Source organism: Limanda limanda, chromosome 6 (genome assembly GCF_963576545.1).
Source record: "Limanda limanda chromosome 6, fLimLim1.1, whole genome shotgun sequence".
Taxonomy (NCBI): domain Eukaryota; kingdom Metazoa; phylum Chordata; class Actinopteri; order Pleuronectiformes; family Pleuronectidae; genus Limanda; species Limanda limanda.
This window is the reverse complement of record NC_083641.1, coordinates 5,831,183-5,859,011: the sequence shown is the minus strand read 5'-3', so window position 1 is coordinate 5,859,011 and position 27,829 is coordinate 5,831,183. Positions and strand designations below refer to the sequence as shown.

Sequence of the window (27,829 nt, the reverse complement as noted above, 5' to 3'; positions counted from 1 at the left end):
ATGTTGTTGTGGTCACATTTCAAGACAAAAAAGGTAAAATATGTGAATATGTAGCACCAAATTTAACGTTTTTCCTCCCTGCAACACCTTCTGGCATTCCTTTCACCTTTATATTAAAAACAGTCACTTCATCCACATCACAGTGTAGTCAGGAGAATCTTTTCACTATATTACAAAACTAGAATGGCACCCAATAGAGCGAATACCTCCTGCAATAAAAGAATAAAGTAAGTGGTCTGAAGGATTTATTTTTAATAACAAAGTTTAAGAAAGCATGGAATTCTTACATCTGCCTCTGATCTGCATGTCACCAATGGTTTCTTGTAATTCCCATCTCTGCAACAAGTCTATTGTAAATCTGTTTTGTTGGATTCCGCTAATAAATAAATCAACGAACAAACTATAGTTTCAAACATTTTCATTAAGTTATCGACGTAATTTCTTGAAAAAACAGTTTTACAGAGTGAAAGCAAGTGTAAAAAACAGTCCTGTATCAGCCCATTTAATCAAATCTCTTTTTATCCTGGGCCCATATACCACCCTACCACAAAGTTTCAGCAAAATCGGTTCAGTAGTATTTGTGTAATCCTGCTATTAAAACATAACCTTGTTGGTGGCAGTAACAACAAGAAAACACTGCTGAATCCTCTACTTTAATGATATTGTACAATACACAGGTTAAAGCAACACTATGTTATTTTTTCACCTCTTAAAAAATAGAAGGAAATAGAAGCTTTAAAATGAGTTTTGATGGTTGACCGACCACTCACCCTGCACACCTGTACTTCCTCTGTAACTTTTGTTTGTGTGTGTCTGTCTAACTGATTGTCGAAGCTTAGTCAGAATTAGGTCCAGCATGTTCTGCCAAACTTTAGACTTGGCCATTATTAAAAACCAGAGTTTATCTCCAATATTCAGCAAGGAAACTTTCAAAATATGAAGAATTCTAAACAGCGTTTGGTGAATTAGTTACAGCGGAAGCTTGGATCATTGGTAATATCCAGCCATTCAGTGGTTTCAGTTCAGTGAGTGAGACGGTGTAGTTAGAGCTCCGGTCAAATGATTGACAGGCTTTGTTCGTTCCTCCACGTGAAAACCACTTAATCGCTCAGGCCGACAGAATAAGTCACCACATGTGACTACAGAGGGCGCTGTTCCTCAGTAAAAGTGATATAGTGTTGCTTTAAGGCTTTAAAATAATGACTAGTCAAAAGGTATCAGGACATGCATAAATGAGAAGCTTAAAGTCTCTGAAGGTCTACGTCAAACGTTTCCTGACAACATCAAGGATCGAGTCGTTTAATTTAACCCCCAAATAAAACTTTGTCTGCAGTCACAAGAATTTGACACTTGAGTACACAGTGGGCTCCAGGGGGCGCTCTCTGACGGCTCTCTGTTGCCTCAGTAGATCCTTGGAAATGTCTGCATACACCACCTGTAAAGTGATCCATGGAAAAAAGCATCATATGCAATAATTGAAAGACATATTCAAGCCTCACCAGGGAAAACAAAGAATGTTGTGCATCCTGCAAATTGTCTTAAAACAGAGTATTAGCTCACCTCAGTTTTCTGCTGGGACCTGTGGGGAGCTGTAAGGTAGAAAAACATAGACACTAGTGAAGTAACCAGATTCAGTACTTTTTTCTTTTACTGTAACATGTTATGAAAGTGAGAATAGAGATACCACTGAGTGAGTGAGAGCCATGTCTCTGCAGTGGTGGAGGCGGGGGTGGTCGGTCTCTGTACACGGCTACATGTGCGGACCATGTCCTGGGAAGCGGCTGAGGCTTGACCCCTGAACCCAGACAACGAGCTAATCCGAGAATGATGGGAAGACAAAGAGAAGCACTGGCACAAACCAAAATCCTGTGCAAGAAGTTCCTGTGAGAGGGGGCAGCTGCACGGTGAAAGAAATGTGCACGAATGGGATTATATTCAAAATGAAACACAGATTCACATTAACTCAACATATATGATTCTACATACCTGCTGTGACGTTCACATACATCATATTTCCCAGATCAGTGTCACCTTGACCCCACATCACCTTGCATCCGTATGAACCTTCATCTGATTGGCTGACTGTCAGGAAATTCAAAACTAAGCGGGTTTGATTTGTAGAGAGTGTAACATTGGTCAATTGACGTCTCTCTGAGTTTTTGATGCTGCTTGATGCATGTGTAGAATTTTTCCATATCCAGCTCCCTGTCCAGGTGTCTCCACAGTGCTGGACCACGCAGGACAGAGACAGACTGCCCCCTTCTGGCGTGTCGAGTTTTCCACGTCTTGCCAGAACAACTTGGCTGCATTCTTCAGCACGGAGAGCTTAAGAAGAGGAAGCAACTTTTAGCTCATTGTGACAGTAGTAGACTGGTTCAAATAGTTGTGTCATATATCTAACAAACCCAAAGAGTCATATGTCTATAAGTCATAACACATATATACATGTATGTTTGTGTATATGAATTTGATTCCAGTTTGATCTGATTATCAGAGTACTTACACAGACATAGACATGTAGATAAGGACAAAACAAAACAAAAAACGGAACCAATAAGATGATGCAGTATATTGGGAAACTACTGACCAGCAACATGAAAGTATGGACACAATTCAAGTGGTTCTGTATGTTTGAGTCATTCGGTTGATGTGACAATTTCTTCAAAGAGTGGAATCAAACATTGTTGTGGCTTGTGCTTGTTTTTATGTTTGTTTCTCGCTGTGCCAATGCACTGAACTAATCACTTGACCTAAAAAGAAAAGAGCCAGGAGTTGGAGAAACATTTCAAAATCAAAGAAGGGGACATAGAAAGATCATTATAAAATAAGAATAATAAGTTACAATAGAAACTTATTATATTATATTAAGTGATTTTAGAGAGTGTAAGGGAAATGTAAAATTTGACCAAAATATGATCATGTTTATTTCCCCTTTGATTGATCATGATTGAATCTCATACAATGTAACCTTGTAACCTCATGCTGTATCCTGTACTACTGAATGAATCTTGGCCTGATTGCTTTAACTAAGGCATTGATGTTTAGATTTCATCAGAAGATCCCAACCTTTGACTTTGTAACAACCCCAACCAGACTGGGAGGGGTGAGCCAAATGTATAAAGACAAAGATCTGCTTCCCATCGGGGTGCACATTACAAACTGACCTCTGTTGTATACACCATGTTCTGAGAATTAATGTGCGACAATAGTGTAAGAGAATTTGTGTCTCGTTCCTCCTTGGTAGAGTGGGATTGTAGAAATTGCCACGACAAGAGACAAGGCTAAATAGCCTGAGCGAACTTCAAATGTGACATAAATATGAGGAAGAGATTTCCCTATCAGTTATAATGAGAATGTGAATATGACTCCAGATCTGTGAGAACTAAATCACGTTACTCACCAGCAGGAAGAATGCAGAGACAGCTGATGGCCCAGAGGAGATAGCCGTGCATGTCTGACAGTGCCAGAGTTGGTTGAGACTCGTCACAGATCAGCTGTACATTTCCTGGGCACAGTTTCAGTCTGCATGTTATGTCCGACAGGGAGGCTGAGAGACATGTTTGGAAAGCTCTGTAAAAACTGTGGTCTCTAGTCAATCAGCTCATCTCAGTAGTTCTTTCTTTCACTTTACTTTCCCATCCTCAATAATGTGACAGGCTTCCTCTATCCTGCTGCAGCTCTCGTCCAAATAGAGGGGAAGGAAGGAAGTCTGCCAATAATCACTCAACTCCTTCTTGTTCTTACACACACACACAAACACACACATTTCTGTGGACAGAAAGTAAAAGCAAACACACCTTAATAAAGGCCACACAGTCTCACATTAAGGTTGTTTAGGCTGCTGAGGTTTTAACCCCAGCTGGTTGATCTCCAACAATCAATATTGTCTTTGTGTGAGCCGTTTAATAGGACTGTGTGTGTGTGTGTGTGTGTGTGTGTGTGTGTGTGTGTGTGTGTGTGTGTGTGTGTGTGTGTGTGTGTGTGTGTGTGTGTGTGTGTGTGTGTCTGTGTGTGTGTGTTTGGGGGGGGGGGGGGGTTGTCCTTTCTACACCCTCTTCCCTCTTGCATAATAAAATTAACTATTTTCAGCAGAAAAAAAAAGCTAACCTTCAAAATAAAATCCTATAATATTTCTAAAAAATATTGGAATTCACATATTGTCAGAAAAAAACCACAACTGCTTATTGTTAATGACGTTTACCTTGATCTTCTTAGATAGTCGTTGATGTGGTTGAAATAAGATAATAATCTTAGTTTTATTTCAAGAATAAAAGTGTCATGGTGCAGCTCTAAGTTAGAGCTCATTATATTTACTTTTTTGATAATTAGAAGGTTTTAATGTTCTTGGTTTATTCTTTTTTTGTAAAATTTCTCTAGAATCGCCACTGTCTCTAAGTGTCTCTCTCTGGGGTCGAGATCTATTTATATTTGATCTATGGTGAGAACTATTGCTGGGTTGATTTCATGCACAGACCAAATATAAAAGCATAAACTCGGTTGGGGGTAGGAGCCCATATTCCAGTAGTAAGAGCCCAGTCTATGGGTAGGAGGCGATATAAATAAATAAACTCCGCCCTGCCGCCACGTCAAAGACCGGACCGCAAGTCCATAAACGAGCGCACCCTGCGATCACACTGACTGGCTGTCGGTGAATGAGATAAACAAAGAGCCGGCGACTTTCCAGGAAAACACACATCGCTCCTCCAGCTCCTCGGGAACATGGCAACTGGTAGGTCGGGTGCTGCTCTCACCCGGGTCGGTGCCGGGGCTCCGTGGCACCGGCAGCCGGAGCTCAGTGTGTATTTGACAGCCGGAGGATGACAGCTGAGCGAGCTAACTGGCTAAGCTAGCACGCACCGCGTTAGCACGCAAGTCTGCTAGCATGACTCCGCTGATGTTTCCTCAGCCCGGTCCGCCCGGTCCACCTCCGTAGAGTGTCTGCAAGGAGCCGACCTCCAGTGTGTACAGCCGGCCAGCTAACACACCTGAACCCGCTGGGCAAAAGCTAGTGTCAGCTCAAGGAACTGGAGGTGTTAGCATGTGCTGCTAGCTAGTGGGATAGAGTTGGATGTGGCAGAAGCTGTCAAAGTATTCAAAGTGCCGGTGATTCATTGAAGTGGTGTTTTCACCAGGGGACACACGGTGGAGAAAGAACACGGTGTCTTCGATGTCGAGCCACTCTTTAAATGCTGTTTAAAAGTTCACCTTTAGCGAGCCAAGACTGAGAGTGCCTTTCTTTCAGTTTCAGTTGAGTGGACCTAACGTTTCATAACGTCTTTTGTTAGGCACGCACAGATTCAGTAAATCCATTGTTTCCCCCCCCCACACACGTCATGTATTTGAGGACTTTGGTGGTGTCTTTCTTCTCTCGGGTTTGTCAGCTTCTGTGTGTGATGTCTGCTGAGCCTCCACTGTCAGCTGCTGTCCTCCCATTTGCACAGGGACCAGTGATGGGCATTGCTTTTTTTGCTTCGCTAAAATGAAGCCAGTTGTGTAACCAGTGATGTTTAAATGTGCAAGTCACCCCGGCTGCTTGTGCTTTGCCCCCCCTCTCCCATTGCAAACCACTGGGTGCGATGGGACGTCCTCACCATTCATGCTCTCACTGGTTGGAAAACATGTCAGGAGGACCACTAACTGAGCTCTCAGCTGTTCTTGTGTCTGTTCTACAACACAGACTCTTCTTTTCTTCTGTTCCCATGATATAAAGTTAGTTTACAGGAATCGGCCATTACTCTGCTACAAACAGAGCGTTCACATTGTACACATTTCCCCTTATCTGTCTTCCGATTATCTTTCCATTCCCATCAGTGTCAAAGGATTCATCACAGGTCGTCGTGCAGGCCTCTTCTCATAATAATCACTGCCTTAAGCCTTCTTTTGCTATCCCCCCCCCCCTGATAATCAGAGTATGACAGTTAATGAAGTTTGACACTGTGGGGGTCGGTGCGTTTCAGCTTTGTGTCAATGGAAAATAACAGAATGCAGCTGAGAGAGGGGTCAAACTCCAGGGTGCATACGCATGACTAGGCATTGTCCCTCTCAATGTTTAATTGCCTTGCACTGTTATTTGATGGAATTACAAACCACACACCAACGTCACTTTGATTCTGTCAAAGTGTGTGTGTGTGTGTGTTTGTGTGTGTACACCTCCGACTTCTCCACCAATGGGACTAGACAAGCTTTCCAGTTTGTTCCTCACACAGATGGAACCAGATGAGTGATGCCAGCCCTCAGCTCTCTCGGGCCACTTACTACTGGAAAGCACTCTTGATTTCTTCATGGTTTGCTTCTGCTGTGCCTCCCTTTTCCAAGTCTGTTCCTCAGCCTTCATCTGAACTAAAATCATAATGGTGTTTAATATCCTCCCTATACTGTTCTCCACTATAATCCCTGTATGGATGGTGGAAAGAAAGGATGCAGCAGACATTTGTATTCAATAACGGATGAGCTGTAAGTTTATGGCTATTGATCTGGTGTTTTCAAGGCATTATTGTAACTTATTCTGAGCACGTGACCGCTCATAAATCATATCTTAAGTGGGAAGTGTGTATGCCTAAAGTGCACAGATGTGTCATGGGAATTGGGGCAGTACTTAGAAATGGCTCCTCCAATTTGTAGACTGTCCATCTGTGAACGTCTTCATATTACATGTTAACTTTATTGGCGCTTGCTTTTCCTCCTCTCCTTCAACATTTGTTCTGCTTTTCACCTCTTAATTTGTCTCTACTTCATTGTACCCAGCCATCCCTAATCTTTCCTTCTTTCTCCCTCAGGTCTGAGTCAGGAGAAGCTAGCGTCCTTCCTTAAACGGCTGCGGGCGGAGCCACGCTACCTGTTGGCCCAGAATGTGTCGACGTGCATTGACCCATTGGAGGTTTGTCTGCACCGGCAGACTGTCCAGGATACTGTGCACATCTTCCAGCACTCTATCCCCACAGAGGGCAAGCCCATCACCAACCAGAAAAACTCAGGTAGGACAAAGTGCACAGAAACATTCAGGATGTAACTTTCACAGGAATAAAAGATATGTTTGACAATGAGTGATGTCGTATGCTGGTTTATACTTCATGCATTCTATTGGAGGCCCTCTGGCTTAGAGTAATCTCAATTTAGTCATCACAGGGTATATGCCAGATGTATGGTAAGAACTATATATCCAGTGTCTGCAGCTGTCGTGCACAGCTTGAATAAACTTGGATTTAGTCTTTTAGTCCTCCATGACAAACAGGCCCTCACAGATTATTAGATCACAAACAAATGTTATTTATTACACTTTGGAACTGACATAAATGGTTCTGAATTGACATCTTAACTATTTCCTCATTGTAAAATACATCTCAAGGATACAAAAGCTTTCACTTTTGAAATGATGGTAACCAGTTACCTTGGCAGAATGTTTGTTGCACAAGTAATTTTCTGACAGATTTTGACTGAACACTCAACAATGTCATCAAATATCAAAACTCGTAGCCTCTGTTTTGTAACTTAAAGGTTCAGTCTGTAGTATTTAGTGACATCTAGAGGTGAAGTTTCATGTTGCAGCTGAGCACCCCTCACCTCAGCCTCCCCTTCCAAACATTAAAGAGAACCTGTGGTAGCCTTCAGATGTCATACAAACTCCAAAGGTGTTTTGTTTGTCCAGTCTGGGCTACTGTAAGAAACATGGCAGCCTCCAAAGAGAGGACCTGCTCCAGATGTAAATTTAAAGTATTTAAATTTACATCACATGGGCCCTACATACAAGGGCCCATTCTAGAGTTAAGAAAATTTGTATAATTTAGATGAAACAGACTAGTGACAACATGACTAGGATTATTTTATAATAAATTTCTGCCATTAGATCCCTTTCACCTAAATGTTACACACTGGACCTTTTTTAAAATGCATTTCATTAAATATACTTATGAAAAAACACTGGTGTCCAAAAGTCTGACACGACTTTCCCATTTACTGTACGTTCCTGTAAATGTTGGTGTGGTCTGACCCTCTTTCAGTTCCACATGAATCATTTTTGTCATTAAGTTGCTGCAGCTTTTTAGGCATATACCGACTACACTTAACCCCATCATCTTTCTTTCTCATTATCTTTTTGTAAAACCTTTAAAATGTGCATTTTGCAACTGCATGTTACAGTAAAATTATTATACATTGAATGATTCTATTAAATTTTAATTTGGAACCTCTGCATCAATCTAAACACTTGCAGCAAATCTGTTTCAGCTCTAACAATCCTTAGGCAGGTTCAACCCAGTTGTTTGTTCAATGATAGGACCTAATGAACACGTCACTCTAGCTGTGCAGGTTTCGGAATGCTTGTGAGCCAAAAAATATTCTTTTGTTCTTGTGACCACAGTCAGCATTGGTACAGACGTGTATAAAAATCGTGACTAAATCGATGTGGTTTTCTTTTCATCACTCAGGGAGATGTTGGATCTTCTCGTGCCTCAATGTCATGCGACTTCCCTTCATGAAGAAGTTTAACATAGAGGAGTTTGAGTTCAGTCAGTCCTACCTCTTTTTCTGGGACAAGGTGAGACCCAAACACATTGTGTTTTGTTGTCATGTGAAATGTATGTTTGGTTATACGTAAAGCCTCACTATATTGAGGCCGGGCATATATTCAAAAAAAGGGATATGATGTCACTATCAAACAAATAAATGTAATTGAGGCTTGATCACTTAATAAAAAGCAAGCACAAATGATACCAAATAACGTATAAAAGTTGAATTTAGAAAAGCAATTTTTTAAATTTAAAATATAAACTTAAATCCACATTTTCTCCACTGTTTATTCTTTAAAAATGTCATAGGCATACATAAACGTTGATATTTAAACATCTGTGAAAGGCTCATTTTAGCCCATATCATCTGCCATTTATATATTGGCTCAGCTATCGGCTATTGGGGTGTTTCTTTCTTGTCTTTATCAGCTTAATTTCCAGATTTAATTAAAGTTTTGTTATATTCTAGCAAATGGATGTTTTTGTTGTTATGCAGTCAGGACACCGCTTGTGTGTGTGTGTGTGTGTGTGTGTGTGTGTGTGTGTGTGTGTGTGTGTGTGTGTGTGTGTGTGTGTGTGTGTGTGTGTGTGTGTGTGTGTGTGTGTGTGTGTGTGTGTGTGTGTGTGTGTGTGTGTGTGTGTGTGTGTGTGTGTGTGTGTGTGTGTGTGTGCACGCCTGTGCACTGTCAATGCTGTTACTATGCAGCGTTCTACTCACTGTACAGTCATTGTCCAGCTAAAACCCTCTTTTGTTTGTTGTGGTCACTGTTTTTCCCAGGCCAATGTCACAGTGAAACCTCGTTCACTCTCTCTGGCATCGTGGCGTTTTCTCGCAAGTGTTCAGACAGCTAGTAGTGGCACCTTGAATACTACTTCTCTTTGTGCCAGACACAGGGGTAACACTAGCTGTAAAAATAATACTAAATAAGGAAGCAGTTGATGTGGAACTCTAAGAATAACCTGCTCTACTCGGTGTAGAGTTGCAAGTCTGTCGGACCTCTGAATGATTTCCAGGAACATTTGTCATATGCTTTTAAAGCTGAAGTCACAGCTGTCAGATTTCTGACTAGAAGTCTGTGCCACATACTGTAACATCAATGATAAAAGCCCATCCCAGGGTTTTCTCTCTTTATTTACCTGCCACGTCGCATGCTTAGGTTTGTTCTCTTTTCTGCAGATTGAGCGTTGCTACTACTTCCTCCAAGCCTGCGTGGAGACGGCACAGAGGAAGGAGCCAGTGGACGGACGTCTGGTTCAGTTCCTTCTCGCCAATCCAACCAATGATGGAGGCCAGTGGGACATGCTGGTCAACCTCATTGGTTAGTGCTCATCATGATACATAATCACATAAATACAAAGTTCATTTGAATTTACTGAATTACTGATCTGTGCAGTTACAAAAGTATTTAGTTATTGCCCATGCTGCTACTATTGTTGTTTTCACACTACATTTCTATATATTTTTACACCTCAATATATCTGAGAGAGAAGACTATCTTCATTGTATCTGAGTAAGATGATAGTAAAGATATTGAATCCTGTATTAAGAAAATGAACTGCACTTACACTAAATATGTAAATCATCAGTGCTGGAATATTAAAGTTAGTTGACTGGGCTAAAACTCTTGTTTACTCTCTACTGTCTTCAGAAAAGTATGGCGTTATCCCAAAGAAATGCTTTCCCGAGTCACACAGCTCAGAGGCCTCACGCAGAATGAACGATATCCTCAATCAGAAGGTGCCTTCAAGACATTTTCACTCTCGTTTTTGCAAATTCAATCATCATGGTAAGTTGTGTAATCTCCAATTAATATTTATTGTTTTTGTCTCACTGTGTGTTGCAGCTGAGAGAATACTGTCTACGACTGAGGAACTTGGTGGCAAGTGATGCGACTAAAGCTGAATTGTCTGAGGCCATGGACACCATGATAGAGGAGGTGAGACATGCACAGAAACGTTTCCTTAATAATGTTTTATATCAAGCATTTTATATCAAGCATTTCCAAAAAAGGAACCTTGAGGAACCCTTACCAAATCTCTGTTTGACTAGACGGACAGGGGGCTAACTTTAGCTCCTATATGAAAAGTTAGAGTCCTTGCTCCAGGAGAAGTACATTCCACTGGTTCAGTGACTGCAGAGTTTGCAGTGCTGAAATTTGATCTAACACAACCCTACAACTGCTACTACAGTGTAAGCTTCATCGACAAATCAAGGAATCACTGGGTGACTCTAATATTGAGATGAGGACGAGAGATGTATCTATCTTTTGTACTTTATTACTATTTAAAGATAAGGGCAATATAGTCAGATTTCTTAATGGTTAAAAACATACATTAGAACAAGAGGAATTAAACTAATTTGTTTCAGAGATAAGTAACCAAAAAACACTTAGCAGAGTTTCTCAACTTTGGAGACAAGTGTTATGACATTTTTAGCCTGTTTTTCATGTACTCACTTCAATCAAAATGCAAACAGAAATACACAGACAGGAATATTTGGTTCTTAGGTTATTTACTGTAGTTTCATAGCTAGAATCATGCTCGTTATACAATGTGATGATGGATGATTCATGTGTTTAAGACACACAGATAAGTGCATGTTCGAAGTATTGATTAAATATCGTGATTTGTAGCTTACACCCTCGTTTTTATCTCAGTGACATTGTTTCATTTTAACCAGAAGAGGGCGCCATCAGACAATATCTAATGTCCAGACAGAAAAGATACCCATAAAGGTTTCAAGATTCAGTTATGCCGTTTTATCTAAATTAAATTAAATATAATTTTAAAAAAAACCTAATAGTCTTATCTATTTTTGTATTATATACATATATGCTCTATGTATAGCAGTAGGATTTTTCATCAGTGACCATATTCAATTAATGGGACTGATGGCAGACACATAACAAGAACATTTTCAATCTTTTAAAGACTTTCTAGCAAGTTGACAACAACAATGCTGACTTTCTTATAAATAATTAAAGACTCCAACAGACCCTTCTAAATACCCATCTACCTCTATCAAGTATTGTTTTTTGTACTCTTTTTTTCTTCTTCAATGACAGTTGTATGACACACCCTGTTGACAATGTTTTGCTGACTGTGTAATGTGCACACGTCCCTTCTGGACTGCAGAGTTTGTGTAAAAGCAACAAATAAAAATCACCTGCACACAATAACTGCCCCAGATACAACAAAGTTTAAAGATAGTGATCTTGTTTATGGAGCTGTCTCCCACTGACGCTGTTCAGTATAGAAAAAATCTGACAAACAAACAAAACAAAAACACAACCTAATCCACTCTTACAATGAAGGTTAATATGTAGGTGTCAACAAACACTTTTATAACACATGGTATTACGTGTCTGCCATTATGGTTTTGACAATGTGTAGGTGTGTATTCATAAGAGCCTTAATTCCTGCTTCGTGTGTGAGTAAGACGGCCAGTCAGTCAATCAGCCCCCTATTGAGAAGATTGCATCCAGTTCAGGGACCTGGTTAAGCAGCCTTTGTTGTCAGCTGTTCGGTTGCATTGTGCTTCTGGCTGGTTGCTTGTTTAAACAGTCGTCTGTATCTCACAGTGGCCCCTGTGGCTGACCAGCTATTACAGCACACACGCACAAACCCACACAAACCTGTGCACACACAAACATATGTCGTGCAACAGCACAAGACGGCTCCCGCTGAACTGCATGACTGTGTGGGCGGGGGTGGAGGGTGTTTGTTTGTCCACCTGGAAGTGGTTTGTTTTGTGAAACATCGCTCCGTCATGGCCGGTGGTAATGTAGGATTCAGTCCTGTCAAATGAACGACCTGCACAAAGAGCCAAAATGTTCAAGGATACTGTTGCAAACGCCTTTGATCGGCATCAATGTGATAACCATCATTCATAATGGGACGCCTACCTCAGTATAACAAGTTGATTCTTTAATGGTAATTGATCAGATTCATTATTATTGGGTCAAATCCCAGCTATTTAAATAATAAATACAATGTATCCTTTTTTAACCTTGAACTATTTGAACCGTTATCAATCCAGTTATGACATTATTGCATTTATTAAAACGTAACAGCCACTTGCATTTCAGGTCTCATACTCATTATGTGTTTCAGATATCTATAATTTGAAATATACAAAAAAATTATTGAAATAAAGATCATTTATCGGTTTTATGCCGATGATTCATTTCATATAACCAGTGCACAAATCTAAATTTCCTCTGCAGTAAGCGCCATATTTGCACTTAATTAAACAGAATGCACTTGGAACGATGAGACACATAGTAGTAAAGTGCAATAACAATGTCTTGAACAACAAATAATCATTAGAATTATTGATAATCAGTTACATTAAAATCACCATCTGCATTGCATTGGCCCCTCATGGTGTCCTGATCCCATGAATAAAAAGATATGCACTTTTGCATCAGACATTTAAAGTTAAAGTCAAATTGTGTTTGTATAATTGATAACATTTTTTTTTGTTGAGTAGCAGTTAATCTAATCCACCATTTAAAATAACTATGTTTAATTACATTAGCGCTTAATTAACCCTTACTGATTGTTTGAGTTTGATTTGCCTAGAACTTCAACAACCCCGTTATACATGTTAACTCTGTAAATTAAAAGTTATGTGATAAACCTTTTATTGAAGTGTTTAAGTATTGAGGCATTAGTTTTGTGTAGTAGAGTATTTGTAGGAGCCGTTTGCTCCGACCACTTTGCTGCGGTCCATGTGTACACTTTTGTCCAAAACTCTGTTTATGTACATGCCGTCATGCTGTCCATGTGTGTTTATAGGCTTACGTAATTGGTTTTCTTGGACTCTCACAAGTGGGAAACTAGTGTTTCCTCTACTTGTTCACGTGCATCTGCATCTATGCGTGCGCACATGTATTGTGTCAGCCCTACTTTAGTGTGTGTGGAGGTGACGCTGTCCACTCTCCCTTGCTGGTGGCTGTGATTGAGCTCTGGTTTTCATCACACCAGCCCCGCACACACTGCCATGACAGGCAAGCAAGGTCAACGTCTCTCCTTCCACTTTCTGTACCTGGGGTTCGTGGGATTTCACTGAACCCCTTTGCATGTCAAGAATCTATTCTTATTCAGGCACACTCATTAAAATCAAGCGCATCACGTGTGTCTTCTCAATAAGTTTAAACCATTGAACCTACACCTGCAGCAAAAATGAGCTTCTGTATAGTTCTGTATAGTTTACCTTTTAGGATGACGGAATACATACGCTGTGTTATTGAGGCATGGAAGAGAAGTTCAACTTTCAAAGTCAGTCTTTCTCTTTCATGCTGTGTCTGTTGTGTGTCGCTGCTCCTCTACTATTACTCACACAGACAAGTTTGACAACTCACACACACGCAGGAATAAGTTACATTTGCTGGGAACTATACATGAAGACGCAGTGCTTTACACCAATGAATCACACACAGATGGTATCCCTCACGACACAAGTGTAGGTCCTCCGTGCTCCATTACGTCATGGAATCAGAAACACCATGTGCGGCTTTGGTCTTGGCTCTGAACACACAGAGTGTGACTCTTCAGACAAGTCTAATTTATGACACAGCCATCAACCTGGAGAGGACTTTTGCCTCTCTCTGCAGCTCAGAGGCACCGCTGGCTATTGGCTCGGTTTATCGGTTGTTGTATGTGGGTGGGTTCCTGGGTATGTGTCATTGTCAGAGACTGACTCGATAGTCCTGCCAGTTGTCCACTCAATGCATTTCTTTGCACCATTGTTAGAATTTAACAGTGACCATATGTGTTGCATGTTTACAAAACATGGACGTTTAATGAAAACCTCGCTCATTTTTATCCAAACTGTTTGCATGGTGTCATTTGCTTATGCTCAAAAGTTCCAGCTTCTAGAAAATAGATGTATCAACTAGCAGTGCAGCAGTGTTGTGTGTGTTTTCCTCAATTTGACACCACCTGGGGGAGATTTGCATCCTAATTATGTCTTGAAAAGCTTTTAACATTGTCGTCTTATTATTTAAGAAGTCACATTTGTACTGACAGATGAAAGTCATTTAGCTTTGTCTTTTTCATAGCAATTAATTTTTATGAGCATGGGGGGAGAGAATGGGAAAGACACGCAGCGAACAGCCAGGTCAGAGTGTCCGCTGCAGAAGGACAAAGTTGAATTGCCTTGCTCAAGGTTGCCAATACATGCAGATATATTGAAGTGTGTTGCCATTTTCTTGATCTGCCTTCTATATGTGTTAGTCTCAGTTCAAACTCCAGGTGATTTAAAAATGAGCAAACATTCAGAAGAATGCCAACCGGTCAACACTGGAGCACAGATGCTATCAAACATTGGGTCTGATTTATCCCAATAGTTTTAGGTTTGACCTTTGACTAGAGACTGAGTTAGAGAAAATATTGACTGTGAACAAATGGCATCTGAATCAGTTAGAATAGCTGAATCCTGAAGCCTGTTGACAGCTCAGATGTTTAGAGTATTAAGATTTGAATGAGATGGCCTTTGAATGTATAATCTTAACATGGGTGAAGTTCTTCACATTTTACTAGTGAAACCTTTGGTTGAAGAACCTTGAAGTCTACCCTGAGGGTTTGCAGTAAAATTATACATGTTTTCTAAGAAGAAAATTACAGAATGCCAAGTAAACGTCAGTATTCAGCATTACATTTGTGAAACTCCCATTGCTTTGTGAAAGGAGTAACTGAATATTGAATTAGAATTTAATAGAATTAAATATACACTGAAAAAGTGGGCACATCATCTAATTCATTGGATAAAGTGGATTTAGACCCCTTCACATGGACAGTGATTAAAGCCCCATGACATGTTGGGTATGATCACAATAAGCTTTGCAGACCTGGTTTTGTGGATTTTCTGCCATTCTTCATTTGAGATCCTCTTAAGCGCTGTCAGTTTGAGTGGGGACGGACGGACATTTTCTCCACAGATGTTCGATTGGGTTCAAGTCGGGGATCTGGCCTGGACACTCGAAGTCACTGACACAGTTGACCTTAAACCACTAAAGGGTTTTCTCAACTGTGTGCGCCCATGGTCATTGTGTGTGAACCGTCTCCCAGATCTGCAGTCCTGACTCAGTGTTGTGGAACAGGTTTTTTCCAAAAGGATATCTTTGTACATGACTTCATTCAGCTTTACCTTAACTTTGACCAACCTCTCCCGGGTGCTTAAAAACACACCGACAACATGAGGCTGCAACCACTGTGCTTCACCTTTGTGATGTTGAGGGGTGGGACCTGTTTTCCTGCAGACATGATACTTAGAACTGAGGCCAAACAGCTCATGGTATCATTAGACCAGATAATCGTGTTTCTCACAGTTTAAGAGTCCTCAAGGTGCTTTTATTTGTCTTTCAAATTTGTATCATTTCCACATGGGTACAGAGTTACAATTGAGCTATTGTTCACCTCTCTTACCAAGGTCCTTCTCCTCCCATGGCTCAGGTAGGCCTAGCCATTGGAGACATATTTTGTTTTGTTAAAACCGCCTCATATCTGCGCCTCAATGCAATCATGTCTCGTCGATCTTATCTCTGATACTGATACTGATGCTCTGAAACTGTTATATAGAAAATCTTTGTGTCTTTCCAAATCCTGTCCAAAGAACTGAATTTACAACAGGGGAACTGTACTGGGTTATAAATTAGATGGCCAGAATATTAACATATTAACATTTTACACTTGTGCCACACTTTTTTAAAATAAACATTTACCCAGTTTAATCAGACAAAAACAGTTCAGTCTGTGAACTGTGCTTTAGTGAGACACAGTAAATTATTCATTTTAGTCCCCCTCCCTATTCATTCATCTTCTCTCTACATCTCTCACCTTTTCCCTCTACCTTGTCACTCATGTATATCTGTCACTGAGGAAGCAGGTGTTTCAATATTGATCCTGCTCTGATGTCATTGCACTCTTTATCCTCTGACGGGGATCTCTGTCACTCCAGCCTTTCCCTCGCACCTACTTAATGTACCCTGCCCAGGGAGGATGAGTGAGCATGCCGCTGAAACAGGATATTGGAATGGGTATGCTCTCAGAATGCATCGGGACATCTGAAAGTAGAATGGTATAGTCAGTGGAAAGGTATAAAGTTACCAGGGCAGGGTTGTTCTTGGAAGTAAGCGACAGAAATGAGTAATGAAGAGAAAAGGGGAGGGGGCTCAGATGCTGAGGGCATCTGGGCAAACACAGACCAGACCAGGGGATGGATACCTTGGCATGTCGTCTCGCACTCAGGGCAGTCTAAACAGAGTGGTAAAATTAGGAGCGCAGAGTTGAAAAGATGCCTTTGTTGACTCTACTCACGTGTATATTATTGTGTATGTCTGCTCTCTTGTGACTTTTAAGCATTTGTGTAATGAAGAAGGGATTGTTTGTTGGCGTAAGCCAGGGCCTGAATTTATGTATTTCGTAGCATTTGTCTCCATGTGAGAATGTTCCTGGGTGTGTTGCTGAGTGGAATAGTGGTCTCAGTGGGCTCCGGTTCTTAAAGCAATAATGTCATCTTAACATGGTGACTAAACATGGGAAAATACTCCAGGCATGGTCAAAAATACACTCCCTCTCAGATCTATTTTCAGTTGTTTCATTTAATAGATATAATGTGTCTATTAGAAACATGTCTCTTACACTTTTAGTTGAAGCATTGACTGTAATGAACCACCTTTACTTCACAAAATCACAATACTAATAGGTTTATGGGCTCGAATTAGGGTCAAACTAGTGATGTCGACAAATTATGCCAAAGTTTGTAGTTGTAAATGAAACTTTCAACCTGAATGAGGAATTCAAGTGTGGTGCAATTCTCCTGTGAATTTATATCTGTAAAATAATGTCTCAATATTATGAAAATAAAGTCATAATTGAGGGTAAAAAAATAATATTATGGGAATACAATTGTAATTTAATAACTTTTGTTCTTCAAACCTGTGTGTCTCTTTCCTTTGGAATAGACACAGCTTCTTACGCAATCTTTTCAAACTCTAAAGATTTATTATTTTGTTATTTGTAAAACCTATACTATAGAACAATTTAATTAGATGTTCCCTATTCCTTGTTTTAAGGCAGAACTCATCAGTAATATGTGAGCACTGAATGTTACAAGGGGAACTGCATTAGCCTGGGTCCATAACCTAAAAACTTTGTATTATTTAGTGGTACTAATTATTTGTTAGTATTAATAAGGCTTAAGATATATTTTTCTGTTTATGGACATTAGAGTGAACTTAATATAAACTTTGCCTGCAGCATGATTTTCGATATAGCTGCATGGAGGAATTAGGAAATGAAGACTATTGAGGATAAGACCATCTGTTCACAGTGTAGCTACAAAAAGACTCTGCTATACTATCAAATGTAAATCTGCCATATCTCTGGCAGTATTTCTCACACGGATGTGTTCTGTATAACTGAACTTACTTCTGTACTTAAATGGGCTTTCAATTTCATTTATGTCATCCTAATTTTCCAATTGTCGCTTCAACAGCGTTTAACCTCCAGCTCATTTGTATCACTCCTTCCCAGAGCACATGCTTTGCATCTTAAGACTTGTTAAGACTTTTTTATGCACTTTCCAGTCGGCACACAACAGTGTTGTAATTGAACTAAATTGGCTAACTGAGATTTGAATCAATGCCCACTGCTGACTCTGACAATTTCATCCACATGGGAGGATGCATTTCCCTAATGTATTTCATCAGGAAACTCAAAACTCGTTAAGATGTGGATTCCAAGAATCATATTTTTCAGGATAAAAGACATCTATCTAATCTTACCTTTTTTTGGTCTGAAACTAACAATGAACTGCACTCCACCTTAATTTCTCTTCCCTTTTTTAAATCCTATTTGAGAAGAAAAGAAACTGCTCAATCCCGGGAGATGAGGACAGAGGATGGGAGAGGTGACGAGCAAAAAGGGGGAAATTCCTGAGATGACTATATCGGAGTTTAGAATAGCTAGATTGACAGAGGACCCAGTTTAGCCCACAGGAACTCAGTGTGAACTTCAGCACTACAGGAAGACGCGTGCAGAGGGAGGGAGCAAGGGTGTGTGGGGTGCAAATGGGGAAATGGATGCATGTGGAAAAGATGGAGGGAAGGGAATCCTCCTAAGGAAAAATAGGGGAAAGTTGAGACGCCCAAGCACTGATGGATGAGTATATTCAGGAACATGGAAACTGCACATTAGAAATATTTACTTAAAATTAAACTTTAAAACTTTTTCAGCAATGTTTTATTAAGATGAGGAAGAACAAATGTGACTTGTGTTTCTCTTTTTTACTGTAGAGTATCATATTATATAGATGGTTATAAATGAGCTTGTCATGGATGACACGTTTGGCATAAAACCTAGATTTGGGATGTTTGAGTACAGTTTTTTGGAGTCGATGTTAAACTTTGTGTTGCTTTGCAGGTGTTCCGGGTGGCCAGCGTTTGTCTAGGCAGCCCTCCTGAGACCATCTGTTGGGAGTACCGGGACAAGGACAAGAATTTCCATCGCATGGGACCCCTCACCCCCCAGGAGTTCTACAGGGAGCATGTCAAACCCCTATACAACCTTCAGGACAAAGTAAGTGGGCCTTATGATTGGCACTAAAAGACTGTAAGGCAGTAATGCGTAGAACCTCAGTTTCTGACTTGTTCTCATTCTGCGTTCCGTTTGTGTCTCCCTGTCCTCAGGTCTGCCTAATAAATGACCCTCGACCCCAGAACCCCTTTGGAAAGCTGTACAGTGTAGAGTTCCTGGGTAACATGGTTGGCGCCCGTTGCACTCAGTACAACAACCAGCCCATTCAACTACTTAAAAAGGCAGCAGCAGATTCCATCAAGGACGGAGAGGTCAGTTAGAAAAACTGTATGTGACGGGTGTGAATTTAAGCGTTGGAACTTCATACATTTTTAACATGGCTTCTGTTTTTTCTCCCAGGCCGTATGGTTTGGGTGTGACGTTGGAAAACATTTTCATGGCAAGCTGGGCATTAACGATTTGAATGTGTGAGTATAAAGATATAACGACCAGTGTATGATATGTAACTGCAAGGTTTTGATTCCTATGGGAAGAATCATCCTTTACAATAGTGTTGATGATGAGTTTGGGTATAGCATCATTGGTTACATCCCTCCATCCTTCCATCGATCCATTCATTCATTCATCCATCGATCCCTCCCTTATACTTTAAGGGTCGCAGGGGACTGGAGCCAATCCCAGCTGAAATTGGGCTAAAGGCGAGGTATTGGCCAGTCCATTACAGGGCCAACATATAGAGACAAACAACCATTCACACACATGTTTATACATACATTCAATCTAGAGTTTTAACTCCAATCTGCAAGTCTGTGGGAGGAGGCTGTAGTACCCAGTGAAAACCTAAATGCGTGGATACTGTCCAAACTCCACACAGAAAGACCCTGGCCGAAACAGGATTCAAACCAAGAACCTTCTTGCTGTACAAATGCGCTGCCCAATAATTAGCACTGTGTGGGTTTCGATATAGCAAACTGTACCCTACACCCATTTAAACAATAAATAACTGTCTTAAAAATGATGTCACTACTGAGCTGTCCCTTTTATTTTTGGCTCTATGGACTGAACAGAACACGGCCCCATCTGCCTTCTGGAGGTGTCAGTTTCTGCACAGGGAAAGCGTTGCTTATCACTGCTCTTCAGGTTCAGGTGCACATGTATCTGAGGTGCTGGGGCCAGGCTTAAATTTACCCACTGAACCAAACAACCTTGGTGCCTATTGTCTGATAACATCTCTGTTGGAGCTCATCTGTCAGACATATCTTTTCTTATGCCAGAAGATTATACTTGGAATGAATCTTAGTATGTTTAAGAGTGGAATGTAAAGGTGATTTTTCTGGTATGATGGGCTTGGGAAGGCAGTGCTTTGGACATTTTTTGGCCATCACACCTCTACCCCTGCACTGACCAAAAATAGGGTTGAGTCATGTTTTAGGATTATTGAGTTATTAGTATTTAAGTCAGAGTTTGAGAATGTGATGCCATGTGTTAATTTTGTGCATATCTGTGTCTATCTAGGTTCAACCACGAGCTTGTGTTTGGAGTTTCAGTGAAGAACCTTACCAAGGCAGAGCGACTGATCTATGGAGACTCTCTCATGACCCATGCAATGATCCTCACTGCTGTCACAGACAAGGTACACTCACACAAACATACAGTACAGGTGTGTCTGTTCAGTACGCTACTCACACAGGTGCCTTGCTGCGTGTTTACGCTGCTGTAATCTGCAGCAGTTTTTCATGTTGCTGTCAATTTCTTTCTCTGTTCTCACACTTAAGTCTCCATTACTTGTCTCCATTTCTCTCTCTCTCAGGATGGGAAAGAAGGCTATGAGAAGTGGAGGGTGGAAAACTCCTGGGGAGATGATCGTGGGAATAAAGGTAAAGCATCATAACACTGCAACACAGCAAAGTGTATTTTAACCTAAACCACAGAGGAATAGACTGGTTTCTTTAATTTGACACTGACTGTTGTCCTAAAATGTTAAACAAAAACACTCTAACATCTCATTAATTGCAGCCCTGAAGTCTGAGACCACTTTACTGTACATACCCTTTCAACAAGGTCCCCTGCGTCTCTATCTGTCTTGCACATCTTTCTCACATTGTAGTGTGTCTTAGGGCAAAACATCGGCTTCCTGTTTGTCCTTATTGAATTATGTGCAGGATTAGAAAAAAGTTTCCCTGTGATGCCGCTTTATGAACTTTTAATTGGTTATGTCCTGTTTCACAAAGACTGTCAGGCGTGTGTGTTTTCAATCTCAAAGCTTCTGTATCCAGTTGCATAAGCATAGATGTAGAATAAGCTAGATCAACCATTGTAGTCAGTAAATGCTAACACCAGTAAGTTTCCGTACCATTGATTTTTATATTTTCTCTACTGTGCGGTATACTTAACCCAGGTCTGCATTTTGGTCTTGGTACTCTTTGTAGTATATTTAGTTTAGTTCAAACGTTTTTATAAAGAGCGAAATATAAAGATGAAATAATTAGTTTTGGTGGTCAAAGGACCAAAGGTGAAGGTCACGTGACCTCACAAAGCAAGATGGCCTTGTGAACCCAATATCGCCGGAACGCCTTGAGTGAATCCTTTCACATTTGGCACAAACATTCACTTGGACTTGGATTTGTTTTTGTTAGCCAAACGTTAAGGTCTCAGTTGTCTCACAAAGTATGTTGTGTTTTCCTTGAACGTTATATCTAAAGGCCAGCTCTAGAGAATTTTCCAATTTGGTACACACATTAATTTAGACTCGAAGATGATCCGATAAGATTGGTGCATACAGGTCGCAGTGACCTCATGTTCCTGTGAATATGATATTCGGCCAGGTTGGAATTTAATTACATCTGTAACAGTTAACTTTGACTCATGGATCCACTGATTAGAGTTAGTTGGTCAAGGTGAATGTGACCTCTCAAAACACAATTTTTTCCTTATGAATGTAATATCTTGGGTGCACCTCAACGCAATTATTTCATATTTGGCACACATGTTCACTTGAACTCACTGATTAGATTACGGTGGTCAAAGGTCAAGGTCCTGGTGACCTCAAAAAACATGTTTTTGGCCTCTTGAATGTGATATCTAAAGACTGCTTGATGGAATTCTCTCAAGTTTTGATCAGTTGTGACTTGGACTCAAAGATGATGTGATTAAATTTCAGTGATGAAAGGTCACAGTGACCGTATATGAATTTGGAATAACAATCAAAGAAATATGTAGACAGAAACTGTACTGGTTGGCGGAGTATACAACCGCAGTACGTTTGATTTTTAGTTCCATTGAATTCTCAATTGTCTGTAAACAATGGAATGGGGGAAAAAAGGTAATTGGATAACACTGCTTATAAGGAATGATGGTTTCCCTCCATGTTTCCAGTAATCCGCTCCCTCTGAGGTGAGCATTGAAATGACAGCTCGTTGATGATCAAGGCATCACTGGATATGACTAGATTTATTTCACATCCCTCAAGTAAATCTACTAATTACAAAAATGTAGTTGGAATAAATTATTTTCAGCACTGAAACTTTACTTTGCCCTTTAGACTAAAGTAATATACTCTGTAGATATGGCTTATTATTACCAGAAACAAGAGCCTGCAGATATGAGTGTTTGACGGACTAACTCAGCTTATGCATTAATTGTTGCTGATATATGCAGCATTATGAGAAAGCGTATACCTGAGCCAGGACCCAACAGTCTCCTTAAATTCAATCAAACCGAACCAAATAGCACATAGTCATAGATATCAGTCCCCATGGATGATTCCTTGGAAATCAGTAAGTTGTGAAAGAACACCCGATCCTGCAATGTCAAAGAAAGTGGGGAGAAAGAACAATTCTGGATCTACCCCTTGGTCCAGATCAGCGTCACATTTGAATGGGTCCTTTCTTGGCCCATGTGCCACCCTGTCAGGTTTGGTGGGAAGCCATACAGTAGGAGGGATTTTTTTTTTTTTTTTTTTTTAAATATTTTAAAAGCTTTTTTAAAGGCCTTTTGTGTGGAAGGGGGACAGAGAGAGAATGGACAAAGAAACAAATGTATGGTCCTTAGTGGAGGTAACAATGCAGAATGTTCTTACATGAAGACTAGTTGCATTTGTTTTTTCTTTATAGTTATTTATGATGAGGTTTATAGTTAAACTTTAAATAACAAGCCTCAATAAAATTTCTTTGTCATAGAGGTTTGATAGTGACTTCTTATGAAGCATTTTTAATATATAGCAGAAATGTACTCGAGATTTTCGAATTACTTTTTTTACTCCCAAATACAAGTATAGCAAATTCCCTATTTGCCAGACTTTTATTTTTTATTGGGCAGCTTATTAAGTTCAATTTTCTTGTTAACTTTATTTAAACCAATTCCAGTAATTCATTTTGATGCATCAGAGGTAAAAACATTTGTCCTTAAGTAGTTAGAGTTGGTTTGTCTTATGATGCGCAGCAGGTTGTCCAGACCGCTTCCGCAGACGTCACTGTCTGCTGTTGTTATTCTCTCTGTCCTTTTCATCTCTGTTTCTAATCTTTCGCTGACCCTCTCCGCCTCTTCTCTCTATCTCTGCTCCCGACATTCCACTGCAAATTATAGGAGAGTACTTCAGGTCAGTCATGCATCATCTGGCAACACACATACACAGTGCAGCATATACACACACACAAGTGAGACACACACATTCTCACAATATTTGCTTGAACCCACAAACCGAAGTGGCTGTTGGGAAAACATGTGAAAACCCCTCAGTCAAATCAAATGTGTTTCACGCATATCTTATTCCATAAACACCAGCAGATGGGGAAGGCTGCGGCCCCCAGCCAGTCCACAGCCAAATTAATAAAGTTATTCAGAACAAAAGTTTGAGAAGTGGAGTCCTCTTGGGAATCCAGGGGCTTTGTGTGTTTAACACAAGCTGACGTGGAATAGAGACACAAGCATAGAAAAGGAGAGCGAGAGCTTACGTGAGAAAGGAGAGAGATGAAACCATAATAAAGATGTAGCGCAGGTAGAAAACAGCATGAAAGACTGAAAAACAAGTTCAAGTAGATGTGAAGATGATTTTGGAAAGATCACAAGAGGGAGAGAGTGGAGTGTGTTTATAAGTTTTGGCTTAACGTCTCCCTTCAGGCCTTTTTAATATTCCTCCTAAGCCTGAAAGAGTCTCTCATGAGAGGTTTAACTTTCTGGTCTCTCCGTCCTTTAGCCCTCAGACAGCTGCTGTTATGACTCCACTCACTTCAAAACTTATACTTTTACACAGCTCTGAACACATGTTTGAGGCTCGTATTTTTTATTTAATGGGACATCATCCTAAACTGAGCTCTGAACGAGAGTCGATATTTAGAGAGAGAAGTTGGCTAACTGGCAAGTGAGAAGCTTGCCTTTCACTGATTTCTATTGGTCTCCCTTAATGGATCCATATTATTCATTACCATATTTTGATTGAGAGACTCTTAGTGCAGAAGTTACATATATATATATATATATATATATATAAAGTGCGTTTTGTCCCCTCTGTCACATGGAAAACGTCCTTGGATCTCTTTAAAGCCGCTATGTAAATACAAGCTATTATTATTTTAAAAGGCAATGTTTATTTGAATGGAGGATTTCCGTGATAGTTGACGTAACAGATTCCTAGGAAAAAAAGTTTCATTATCTTTTGATCACGCTTCTAATCTATTTTGAGCCCAAACACCAGTTTGGTCCCTTCACCACATTTAAAAGTCCCATTTCAACCTCAAATTAATAAATAAAAAAAGCCTCCTGTGTTTTTACTGCAGCCCTGGTGCAGCTCTAAAATCCCCTATCTCTTCTTTTGTACCAAATAACACTAAAACTTTATGTTTGCAAAATAATTTCACACCTGCATCTTATATCAAGCTCAAATCATTTACAATGACATGTTTAATTCCCCTGTTTTTAGAGCGCTTGAAACAGTTGGCTTTAAAAGTCTGAGACCACTTTCCCATGAGTGGAAAGTAAGATGGCTGCTTCTAGCTATTACTACATCCATCTGTTCTGCCTCGAACAGTCAGCCTATCCCTAAAAGCAAATAATGACACCCAAAATTCACACACACACACACACACCGTGCCACCCAACACGCGGTTTCCAGGAAGCTCACATCCCCACACACATGGACACCACAGCGAGAACCAGGCAGCGAGCCACCTAAGATTTGCGTACTTGGAAGAAGACTCGTACACAACAGACACACTGACACGCCATCCCCGATACATTGTTTGGAACTGCGGCATGCTCCTGCGGTTGCCCTGACGTCTTTGATAAGTCGGCTCGACAGTGGGAGGGATGTTCTCGTTTGCTGGACGCTGAACACGTGATGAGGGGAAAAGACGAGACTGAGCGCGATGTCACAACAAGGGTTAAAATGAATAGTGGAATTCACTCTGTGATCTGGCTCTACAGACTGAGACATAACAAACTTCTCCAGATCTCATCCCGCTTTGAATATGTGTCGGTTCTAGATGGGAGCCGCTCTGTTTTCACATAACATTTAGTCTTTGTTAATTACGTAGCAGACACAAACGCACATGCACGCACACAAAAGCATCTTTCATTTTAATTAATCATTTCAGCATGGGGCTATATCCTCTTCCAACAAGAGATTAGGTTGTCCCAACATGTCTTCAGTCAGTGGAAGTTCAAGGTCTCATAACCAACCCAGATTTGGCCACATTGACCTTACACACACACATACACGCACACGCACACGCACACACACACACGGGTGAGACAGACATTGTTTAGTTTTATCAGGGTGGGCGTGCAGATGTGATAGCATAGAGTGTTGAATGTACTGAGCTGAAGTGCAGGGTGTGAACTACGATGGGCTGTGGTCCTTCTTGTCCTCCACCCTTCTGCCGGTTGAAACAATAGACTTTAATGATAAAGAGCTATTAGGACGTGCATAGACATTCTTGTCACTCCCTACTCCTACCCATCCGGTGAAGGATTGACTAATTATATCTGGTTTAATTAATGACCTGATGTATGTCTTCTTATATAACTAGTGTTGTTGTTCAGGCTTTCAGTATATTGACAGACTTGGCCCTTTTTTACTCAAATCCTTTAATTTTAGTAAAGTTCTATTTAAAGCTTGGTGCACTTTCATTTTCGGAGTGTAAAAAATGGAATGTACGATTTCGAGAAGCACCATTCTTCTTTTCTGTTTTCTCATGGGGAACAAAGCCTGGTTCCCCATAAGATATTAATTGTGGTTTGGTTAGGGTTGAGCAATGCATTGGATAAGGTTTTGCTTAGGCTGTGCACAATGAATGGAAATCAATACATTGTCCTAATATGGATAGCGGCGCAAACGTGTCGGGGTTTTCATACAAATGATTTTCTTGGAGTCTGCTATCCAGTTCTTATGATACATCCAGGTTAACAGTACCCTGTTGTGGCTGCAGATCCCTCAAGCAGAAGATGGGTGAAAGGCAGAGAGAGTAACAACGCTAGTCCCCATGTCCATCTTAGATCATTCAGCAATTAGAAGCCTCTTTATATGTTCTGTAGACATATTTTTGGCAAGACTGATTATAAGTCTTGTTTGACTACATAGCATTGACTAGTTCTGATCCAAAATAGGCTGTTAAAGGTAAAAGCACAAACAGTGAACAGTTAATATCCCAAATGCAAATATTCATATAGACTATGGCCTTTTTTGTGTGAAAACATAGTAGCAGTGCCTTCACAACGGGTAAAAAAGCGACTGCTCTAAAAAGATAGCTAAAATGCTACATTAGCATAAAAGCTGGCTATATTATGTGTCCCAACCATGAAACTGTGATTTATGTACCTATGACGATTGCACCGGCACCAAACCGTAATCCTAATGTTCTATTCAGCTGCCATCATGTCAGGGGAAAACAAATCTAATCAAACTTTGACAAACGATGTCTGTCTCTTCAGGTTACCTGATCATGACGGATGATTGGTATTCCGAGTACGTCTACGAGGTGGTGGTAGACAAAAAGTTCCTGCCCGCGGATGTCCTGGACGTGATGCAAAAGGAACCCATTGTACTTCCTGCCTGGGACCCGATGGGAGCCCTGGCATAACTAGAGAAATCCAGTTTTTAGCCCCAACCTCCGGTCTGTTTGACTCCGCCCTGTTTCCTTGGCTGCTTTTACCTCTCCAACATTCCCCAGCCCTCCCCAACGCCTCCTTCCAAAACAGCCTGTTCTTCGAGACAAAATAATAAAGATTTTGTTTTCTTTTTTTACTGGACTTCCCGTGTCTTGTGTTTATTTATTCAAGAGAGCGGAGGCTTACATTTCTGTGTCTGGTTATCTGGGATGTTAAAATTGATGTAAGGAACTGAATCTGCACATTTGCGTTAAAATAAGTGGCTTTATTGCATCACAAAGACTCTTTATAATTCTGACCGAAGATGGCTTCACAAACATGTAAAAGACACCCAACAAATCAGTTTCATTTAACTTGTTCTCCTGCGTGCGCTGCAGTTTTATTTGTATTTCTTCAGATTGATTGACGTTCATGTGTTATGCTTGTGCTCATATCTTCTTCCCCATGCTAATCTCTTGGACACAGGCAGAACAGCCTTGATTTACTTGTCTTAGAATAACACTTCCACAATTCCCATGGTACGCACACACTCTTCCCTGAACTTCCTCCTTCTGCAAACAACACAAGGTCAACCAGAAAAGCAGCATAGGTGTCCCTGTGTGTGCGAACGAGTGGTGTGGGTGCATGAACCTATATGCACATATTTGTTATTACACCCTTTGTCTGTATCCCGCCTGATT

The 27,829-nt window shown here is 40.5% G+C and overlaps 2 protein-coding genes across 2 annotated transcripts; one reads left to right on the top strand and one right to left on the bottom strand.

Moving 5' to 3' along the window:
* Positions 1-232: 232 nt before the first annotated feature.
* Positions 233-27,104, bottom strand: si:dkey-52l18.4 (uncharacterized protein LOC560708 homolog). The gene is made up of 6 exons (XM_061072919.1): positions 26,978-27,104; positions 3,401-3,505; positions 1,987-2,325; positions 1,685-1,897; positions 1,561-1,589; positions 233-1,435 (listed from the first exon to the last, which is right to left on the bottom strand). Exons 2-6 carry the CDS (start codon positions 3,450-3,452, stop codon positions 1,334-1,336), a joined length of 735 nt encoding a protein of 244 aa, XP_060928902.1. The 5' UTR covers positions 3,453-3,505; positions 26,978-27,104; the 3' UTR covers positions 233-1,333.
* blmh (bleomycin hydrolase) lies at positions 4,606-27,290 on the top strand. Its single transcript, XM_061072917.1, has 12 exons — positions 4,606-4,729; positions 6,777-6,974; positions 8,424-8,533; positions 9,682-9,823; positions 10,154-10,242; positions 10,349-10,441; positions 18,933-19,088; positions 19,199-19,357; positions 19,446-19,513; positions 20,562-20,679; positions 20,857-20,923; positions 26,973-27,290. The coding sequence occupies exons 1-12, from the start codon at positions 4,720-4,722 to the stop codon at positions 27,119-27,121; spliced, it is 1,359 nt and encodes a 452-aa protein (XP_060928900.1). The 5' UTR covers positions 4,606-4,719; the 3' UTR covers positions 27,122-27,290.
* Positions 27,291-27,829: the final 539 nt, after the last annotated feature.

Excerpts from the sequence above, each read along its gene's own strand:
- si:dkey-52l18.4 (XM_061072919.1), bottom strand. The coding sequence starts at position 3,452 with ATGCACGGCTATCTCCTCTGGGCCATCAGCTGTCTCTGCATTCTTCCT. Across the intron at positions 2,326-3,400 it reads TCTCTGCATTCTTCCTGCTG|CTCTCCGTGCTGAAGAATGC; the intron begins GTGAGTAACGTG and ends CCTCTTCTTAAG. Across the intron at positions 1,898-1,986 it reads GTATGTGAACGTCACAGCAG|CTGCCCCCTCTCACAGGAAC; the intron begins GTATGTAGAATC and ends TTCACCGTGCAG.
- blmh (XM_061072917.1), top strand. Across the intron at positions 6,975-8,423 it reads CACCAACCAGAAAAACTCAG|GGAGATGTTGGATCTTCTCG; the intron begins GTAGGACAAAGT and ends TTCATCACTCAG. Across the intron at positions 20,924-26,972 it reads AGATGATCGTGGGAATAAAG|GTTACCTGATCATGACGGAT; the intron begins GTAAAGCATCAT and ends CTGTCTCTTCAG.